Source organism: Dendroctonus ponderosae, unplaced genomic scaffold, assembly GCF_020466585.1.
Source record: "Dendroctonus ponderosae isolate FM_Combo_2020 unplaced genomic scaffold, Dpon_F_20191213v2 Dpon_F_20191213_1, whole genome shotgun sequence".
NCBI classification, from domain to species: domain Eukaryota; kingdom Metazoa; phylum Arthropoda; class Insecta; order Coleoptera; family Curculionidae; genus Dendroctonus; species Dendroctonus ponderosae.
Genome location: NW_026017110.1, coordinates 51,317,175 through 51,326,015, shown reverse-complemented (window position 1 = coordinate 51,326,015; position 8,841 = coordinate 51,317,175). Strand labels below are relative to the sequence as shown.

The 8,841-nt window shown below is 33.2% G+C and overlaps 2 protein-coding genes across 2 annotated transcripts in view; one reads left to right on the top strand and one right to left on the bottom strand.

The window, feature by feature from the left end:
• The first annotated feature begins 1,629 nt into the window (after positions 1-1,629).
• Positions 1,630-7,007, top strand: LOC109537181 (nucleolar transcription factor 1). The gene is made up of 10 exons (XM_019903779.2): positions 1,630-2,786; positions 2,868-2,986; positions 3,046-3,204; positions 3,382-3,489; positions 3,715-3,836; positions 3,926-4,281; positions 4,340-4,509; positions 4,565-4,797; positions 5,148-5,403; positions 5,459-7,007. The coding sequence occupies exons 1-10, from the start codon at positions 1,727-1,729 to the stop codon at positions 5,510-5,512; spliced, it is 2,637 nt and encodes an 878-aa protein (XP_019759338.1). The 5' UTR covers positions 1,630-1,726; the 3' UTR covers positions 5,513-7,007.
• Positions 7,001-8,841, bottom strand: part of LOC109537182 (V-type proton ATPase subunit S1) — a gene marked incomplete in the record, with an annotated part of 4,633 nt that continues 2,792 nt past the window's right edge. The window contains 2 exon segments of the mRNA XM_019903780.2: positions 7,001-8,533; positions 8,595-8,778. Coding sequence (XP_019759339.2) covers positions 8,306-8,533; positions 8,595-8,778 — 412 coding nt within the window.

Here is an 8,841-nt window from a genome sequence, read left to right as displayed (position 1 = left end):
GTGTTCGGTTTATAACGACTAACAATAATTTTTCTAATTTCATAGACAACAAAACACTAAATTTCTACTACTTGACCCCCCCCCTGACTCGAAAGCTGGATCCGCCCCTGCCGTTGCCGTTTTCGTGACATAGCAGCGTCATAAGGTGATGGGCAATTGTGCGTGACTTGCAGAAACAATTTTAGAACATTTGTAGTTCACATTTTTAAAATAAATAACCTTATTTAGGTATACAACAAACAATATTTTATACTTAAAGTACAAATGATTTTAAGGACACTAAAAAATAACAGCCTCTGCCTCTGCAACTAGCAACTGGCTACACGTTTTGTAAACCCATGTACTCTAAAAGTTTTAAAAACATTCTGGAAAAGAATTAAAATAGGAACGAAAAACTATTGTTTTACGCAGAACGAATAGCGTTTGTAGCTCTTAATTCTTTGTGAACAGGCAATAGTGGATTTTAATTTTTGATCTGAAAAAACTTTATTTGAGTCAAAATAGGTAACTCGCTTCTGTACTCTGAAATTTTCAAAATTTATTGATATTGTGGGATTTTGCATTCCAAGTGCCGTTCAAATTCGACGTAGGTACTTGTTTTGTAACATAATTTTGCTTTGCATAAATTGCATTTTGTAAAATTATCATCTAAGGCAGAAAAGAAAGTCCACGAAAACTAATTTTCTGTTGCTTAGCACAATACATAATAAACAATTTCAATTCGAAAAAATGAACAAAACAGAAACCTAAGCGTGTGCCCTGAAAATTATTTTTAAAATACACAAACAAGCTACCGATACACAATCAGAATACGTCTAATGAATGGTGCATTCTGAAATACGATACCCAAAAATATCAATAAAATCCAGGCTCAATGGAACTCGTAAATGCAGGCTTTCATTGGCAGAAAAGTACTTGAATTAATTAGAACGTGCTTCTAAAAAATATGAAAAAATCGAATTAACTAAAAACTTTTTTGAAGCACCTCGTATTCATGGTATCATTAATAAATGAGGGCACTCTGTATATTCAGTAGCCAACTAGCCCCATGCGGGTGTATATCGAACGTCGCAGTACAGGTTTCTACATTTTCAAGAATTTAATATTCATTTATTTTTCTTCGTCTTTCCTCAATAATCAGACAAAGATAGAACCACTCGATTTCTGAACTTGGCTAAAGTCATTGATTTTCTCGTTAGATTTTAACAATTGACATCGACAGAAGATCGCAGATATTTTTTTTCGCATCCACCACACGCAGGACTTAAGATTTGAGGGTTAGGAAAGCGTCGTTAAATAAAGCGCAAAATTTTGACGTTTATATATTATGTTGCCACGTTTATATGTGTCATTTTCTTAGGCGCATTTTATAGCTCTTTGTGTGCAGAATCACCAATGTTTTAAATATTTTTCATTGAACAGCACCCGTTTTTCCTTTTAATTTTTGCAAAATTTCTTGTTATTATCCCATTTCACATGTTGTTTATTGGATTTCTTTTAACTTTTTTTCTTTTTGTGATGTGCATCTGGTACGTTTTTTATTTTATGCAGTTCACTTTTGTGGAGACTTGCAATATTTGTGACGTCTTGGCAACGCCTGCGTGAATTTTTCATTTCTGTGCGTTCAACGCCACTTACGCCATCTGCTGGTAGTAGAAACAACGACGAATCATAACAAGCAAAGGGGTAGCCTAGTTAATGACCGAATATATTTTCACTCTACAACATGAAGAGAAAAAGACCGTTTGAAGGAGAACTTCCTCAGGAAGCTGTAAAAACAAAACGGCCGAAATCTCAAGTAAAACTAAGCGACCCTGATCGTGATATAGTAGGTAATGATTCCCAGCATAAACGCAAAGACTCCGCCGTGCCATTAGCTTCAAAAAGTTCGAGGAAGAAAAACACAAAATCGCAAGTAACTATATCTGATACATCCAATTTAGAGAAACCTAGCAGTAACAAAATGAGCAAGGCTAAGGGTGATATTATCGACAATGCAATGACAAAATACATTCCAACATCTTGCGAGTCTCCAAGGGGTCGGGGCATAAGTGATTTAAAAAGAGTAAGAGCATCATCTTATTCTCCCTCAGATTTACGGCCACTAGGGGACTACTTGAAGAAAACCAAAAATTCAAGGAAAAATGCTGCTACAACACAAGAAAATTCATCATCACAAAACAGTCAAAATACCAAAAAGAAAAAGTCTGTAAAGAAAGTGTCGTTTACCAATAAAGATTTTGAGAAAAATTTAGATTCTTCAGAATCTGACTCATCGACGAATGAAAGAACGAAAACTAAGACTACACCATATGTTGAATCTACCAAGAATGGTACTGATTCCAATTTAAAACTCACCACTGTCAATGCAGGCAGCAAAAAAGCCAAAAAGAAAGTGAGAATTGATGAAACCGAAAGTCTCAAAGTCAAAAGGGAAATGGCCGAAGCAGAAACGCATTTTTCAGCAAAAGAACTGCCAGCAAAAATTATAAAGTCAAAGTTAAATAAGAATTTAACTGAAGAAGTTAAAGTTTCTCCTTTAACAATTCAGGATGTAAAAAAAGATAAAAACCTTTTCAAAAAAAATGTGTCCGGCAATAAACACAGCGATAGAGAAGATAATTGTCTGCTTAATACAGACGTAAAGATCGATGACTTGTACCCAGAAACAGGATTTCCAAGTGGACTGGAACTAGACACCACATCTGAAGACTCCGATTTAGAAGTGTACTACATCAATAAAAATGCAGAGAAAGAAGCAAAAAGAAAGTCTATTGATAATAAGCGTAAGTTATTTTTATAAATCTCTATGCTAATGTTAATTTTATGTGTTGAACTGCTGCTTTACACACCTATAAACATTGCAGAAACTATAAAGATGCCAAAGGAGGACCAACTTATTTTAGCAGAAAGAATGCAAAATTTTATTCCAGATGGTGACACGAAAAGCTACAAATATCGTCTACGAAACTTAGAATGGGGCAAAGTAATTATTTCAAGCTTGCTTTCTAGGAGAAATAAATGTATGCAATTTTCAAATTCCAGATAACTTTCAAGAATTATACTCTTGAAGAATGTCAGACAGTATGGACGCAGTTGCTCAAAAAAGTCCGACATTACCGTCTACTAGTCGAAATTACTCACGATATAAAGCGAGTAATTGAACGTGTAGACATGCAGGAATTAAAACCCCGCAGATCAAAAGTATGTTTTCTTAGCATGAGAATATTATCATTTGGGTTAATTTTATGGTGTTTATTTTTCCTATGTAGTTTTTACATTTCTTTACGAACAACAGCGACTTACCCATTTTGTACTAATATTCAATTCAAATGGGCAAGTGCGTAACAGTGCAAACGTTGAAGTATCTTGATGTTTCAGTCCAGTCACTTACATCCAGACATGCCGAAAAGACCACTTACCTCATATTTCTTGTACTATATAAGAAAGAGGGACAAACTTGTGAAGGAAAGGCCAGATCTTGACACCGTAAGAAATGTATTTTGTTAAATTTGGAGCTTTTTTCTTAAACATTGTGTGTTTTATTTTAATTTAAAATTTTGCCAGAACGTTGGGAGAGTAACAGCTAGATCTCACCGCTGTAGGATTTAATGGGAAATTGATTTGTGTCACACGTTTATAAATTAAATTTTCTACTTTGAGAAACTGGGTAAATAGTTCAAGTATTTTTACTAATATTTGTATCAATTCTAGACGGAGCTAAATAGATTCATAAGTGAAACATATCAGAACTTGCCAGTGGACAAGAAACAGAAGTATGAAGTTTTAGCAGCCAAAAACCGTGAAGAATATAAGAAGCAGTTGGAAGAATTTTAGTACGTATAATACTCTTTGAAATTGGGAGGAGTTGTTTGTAACTTCGACACTTTGTTGAAACGTATTTCTAATACTAGCATGTTTTTAGTTCGAAGCATCCAGAAATGCGTAAAGTTGTAATTAAAAAACAACGCAAGAATGAAAAAGAAAAACCTCCGAAAAGGCCTGAAAATCCCTATAGACTCTTTATTAAAGAGGAACAAAACCGAGAGGAAATTTTGGAGGAAGATAAAGCAGAGTTTAAAGAAGTATGCAGGGAAAAATGGAACCAAATGTCGGACGAAAAAAAATTGGTGTGGATAAATTTAGCAGAAGAGCGGCACATGGATTATGAAAGAGAAATGAAAGATTTCATGGCAAGGCATCCAGAATATACCCCAAAATCTGGCAGTCGTAAATCTGTGTTATCCCGACAAGAAGTAATGTTAAAAGACAAACTTGCAGGTAACCACGTTTAAAAGCCCTTTCCAGTCATGTTTTATTGATAATCATTTTCACATAGGTAAACCTAAAAAACCTCCTGGAACGGCTTATGGATTATTCATAAGTACGACTTTACAAAGTGGTGAAATCGCAACTATCCCACCTAAAGAAAGATGGAATTATACATCGACCAAATGGAAGGCAATGACAGACGATGAAAGAGAGCACTATAAAGTATTATTGGCACAAGTAAGACTACCGTAATTTTTGAAAATAGCTGGGTTTGACGTCAATTAAAATATAGGTACATGAACAGTATCAGAAGGACTTCAAAATGTATTTGGATTCATTGCCCGAAGATAAACAACAGGAGGAGTTTCTGAAAAATCTTCCTAAAAAGAGAAAACGTGCTGCGGCTGATAAAGTTTCTGGCCGAGGCGCTAAAAGAAAAACGACTGCAACCAAACCAGCATCTTCACGACCTAAAACTACAAAACAAAAAGGAAATCCTGTTCAGAATCCTGTACCTCCAGCCAGGTAAATATTATTAATACATCATTTCATAAAACTTGCATTAACCTTTCGTTCCTTGTAAGAATGTCATATTAGAGTTTAATAAAAAGTTCCTGCAAAATGCGTCCGTAAACGTAGCTTATTGCACCATTAGAAAGAACATAGTTTTCCTAGTAGGTGCCCTGAAGTTCATTCTACAAGCGTTTGTTGTTTATGTCGATTTCAACAACAAAAAAATGCAAAACTTAAGTAAAAATTGATCGCGGTTTTGAAATTTACACATTTATTTGGATAATTTGTGCTCCATTTGAAAGGTCTCTTATCTTAACTATTCTATTAATTAATTAATTTTCCAAATAATATATTTTATTTAGGTCTGCTTATAAGTTTTTCGCTGAAAAATACGAAGGTGATAATCCAAAGGAAGCATGGAAGAATTTTACGTCAGAGGAAAAAGACAATTATGAGCGGCAGCTCAGCGTTATAAAAGATAAATATATTAAAGATTTTGAAGCGTACTTAAAAAGTTTGTCAAAAGATGAACTGTCAGCTTTCTGTGCAAATAGAGGCTCCCAAGAGGAGTACAGTAGCTCGGAAGACAGTGAATCCGATTCCGAGCATGGAGAGGAAGTATGTTGCTTTCATATTTAATGGTTTTCTTACTAAAACTGAATAATTCTTTTAGGAATCCTCTGACAACAGAACAGCCCTTTCAGATTCTGATAATGAATCAGAATGAGAACTAAAAGATGTTTTTTATTATAAGAGTTTAGCATAGTGAACTATGCTCTGGGTAAGTTTGTCAGAAGCAGTGAAAAAAATTTATACCTGATCTGATAAAACAAGTTTTTTTAAATCATTTCCATTCATCAAAATAATTTTAGCTCCCTTTAATGATATGTTTTGCGCGTTTAAACTTAATAATTGGCAGTTAGTGTAAGTTGGTGTCAAATATTGAGTTCACACATTTTATGTACTTAGCAAGAGCAATAAGCTCTTAACCTCTTATTAACAGCTAAATTACAAATAAACTCTTCCGGTGTTAGTTCGTCAACTCTAAGCGGATGTGTCATAATGAAAAAGCATTATTTTACTGAAATATTGGAAAGTTGTGATACTTTAAAATCACCAAAAAAAAGGTTTGTGCAATTTTTTTAATCAGTTTAAAAAATATTTATATAAAGCCTTGGAACTTCACTTAGTCGAAACAACAGATTCAATGAAGAGAAAGGCCTATTAATTAAAACAATATTTCCGGTTTTGTAGTCCTTTTTTTATATTTCAGGAATTAATTTTTTGTTCTATTAGTTTTCCGTCAATGTTAATATTTTCTTTGCGATTAATTTGAAATGGCTTAGCAGACGATTTTTTATTGAAGCATTTTTCTTGTTTGTTGTTTCATGTTTACTTGTTTCAGCCCGAACTCCCTCCCCTAAAGGGGTGGGGGGTTAGGAGCTGCAACTTTAAATGAAAAATGTATTTTATAATGAAATTTGTAGTTACCAGGTTACAAAAAGTAAAAGTTTTGGTCGTTCTTGAACAAATTAATTGTATAAATAGTATTATTATCTAATAATTTCCGCATTAATGCGACATATATGAAGTTATGTTTCGGCCAGTTCTTTGAGAGTTGTCCATTTCAATCCGATGCCAGCTTATATACGTTGCGTGAATGAAAAACAATTAATTTAATATATTGGGCGAATGAAGTCGCTTGGAGTCCACTACAAATTTATTTAGCATACTCGACGCGATTCGGTTATTTATAATATATAACCATAAACAGGTAACCAGACCTAAAACTGCGTCAACGGAATTACAGGTGGAAAAAAAGCAGGGCATCGGGCACATTACAAGGGTTAAAGCACAGCTATTATGCTCCAATAGAGCATAATTTTATGTCATTTCTATGTTAAATAAATGTATAGTGAACTTCAAACGACTCTTCATTCACCCAATATGTTATCAAGCCACTACCTCGGATTCAAACAAAATTTAATTAATTTAAGGACATAAATGTGTTTAATTACTTTGCTTAAAGATGACAAATGTCGCTATTATCAGTTGTAAAATATTTTTCTGTAAACATCGGAACTTTACAAACACGCTGTGATGTTATCGTTTATTTCAGCTATGCTAAGTTTATACTTGATATTTACGTAATAGAATATTCATAGATTTATTGGTGTGAAACTATCTGTAACTTCGTATTGAATAAAACAATATAAAGTGTTGATTGATTTTTTATTGTAATGACACAGAATACTACAATTGTCTGATTAACAAACCGATAAAACATATAAGTAGCAACCTATACAAATAATCAGTTTTAACCCATCACCCATGTCTGAAATTTACAATTGAAAAATATTTACATACAGGAAAAAATATTTGGTTTCGGTTTCACGAACACAAATAAAAGATTAATAATATTTAGCAAAAATGCTAGAAATAAATTTGAACTAAAATAACACTAACGAATTCTATTATGTATATATCTGACTAAATGTACAAATTAATCAACACATCAGATACATTTCTACAAAATAAGTTCTTTTCGTTTCAAGTGCAGACCTAAGGTGTAAAAGTAGGCCTAAAGCACAAAATAGAAACATTTTAACAACGTCAAGACTACAGATGTAACAATGTTGCTCTACAACTATACCAACAGTTTCTAGTTAATATAGATCCAAAATATAATAAAAATACTATTGTCATAATAGATGTATAATATAATTTGATTTTCTAAATCTTCTGGACAAAATAATTCGTTTAAAGTCATGTTGTATCAAACATACGATGTTTTTAAGAGCACATCAAATTTCTAAGTCGTGTATTCACATTTAACATCTATCTAAAGCATCTTGGAATCATCAAACAGTTATGTACTTTATTAATTATATCTTTCGATTCAACGTGTAAACATTGTACAATAAAGGCTGTGTCCCATGCATCAGTTTATACGATGGTACGAAAGTGTTTCTATTGGTTGGAGAAACACTTTCGTATCATCGTACCATCGTATAAACTGATGCATGGGACACGGGCTTAAGGCATAACTGTTTGAACATATGACCTAATTAACATTTAATAAATTCTCAAGAAGAAATGGAATGAGAGGGGTACGGTTAAGTCCAGGGGATATAGAAAGAAAACAGTTAATAGTATATAGGCAGTTAGGCCTGTTTTATCGCCTGACAAGAGTTAAGGGTGGCGCATAGTAAAGAAAGCTTAGGTATCACAAGAGCAGGCCGCCCTTAAGCGTTTAGGTAATAAAGGAAGGCTTTCTTTACGTGATAACATGGTCCTTACACACCAAATTTTACTGGTAATTAAAATTGGTATACCACCTAATAATTGAGCATTATTATTGTTTGTATTTATGGGACCAATTATCTAAAAATATTAATTCCTCAAAATGAAGTGCCAAATTTGAGTAGGACATTTTCGAAGACACCATTATTTTTCACATAATACTGGTATATTATTTTGCTGCAGAATGTTTAACATTTAACTGTTTTTATTCAGACGTTTATTCGGAAGTGTTAATAGTAATTGTTTTGCCTTTGGCATCATCAAATCTGTCCATGGTTTTGATATCCATCATCATTGTTATTCCAAAGGTCATAATCAGTAACAAAATAAAGGTTACGAAAAGCCCAGACCAAATTGGAATAGTGGTAAAACCAACACAATTATAAGGATCATCAAATTTAGATGACCTGGTCCTGGGAGTCGATCTGTAGGACGTTGGTTGAACCTGTTAATAAAGTAATTTTTGAATTTTGTAAATTACCAATGACAACAACATTAGAACTTACTTGGAATTGTGGGAATGTAACAGCTAGATTTGTAGATTTGAAAACTTGATTGCCACACGCGTAAGAGAATCCCAATGGGGCATAAATAGTTCCGTTGGTTGTTTGATTGAATGAGGTATTATTTACCGTCAAATGTATATCCTGTAGATACCAATAAGAGTTGCCGGATTTGGTAAATTGAAAACTGAAATTTGGGAAACTCATTATTAATATATCAGGTAATCTAAGTTGAATGTAAATCTTACAT

Excerpts from the sequence above, each read along its gene's own strand:
- LOC109537181 (XM_019903779.2), top strand. The coding sequence starts at position 1,727 with ATGAAGAGAAAAAGACCGTTTGAAGGAGAACTTCCTCAGGAAGCTGTA. Across the intron at positions 3,205-3,381 it reads TAAAACCCCGCAGATCAAAA|TCCAGTCACTTACATCCAGA; the intron begins GTATGTTTTCTT and ends TTGATGTTTCAG. Across the intron at positions 5,404-5,458 it reads ATTCCGAGCATGGAGAGGAA|GAATCCTCTGACAACAGAAC; the intron begins GTATGTTGCTTT and ends TAATTCTTTTAG.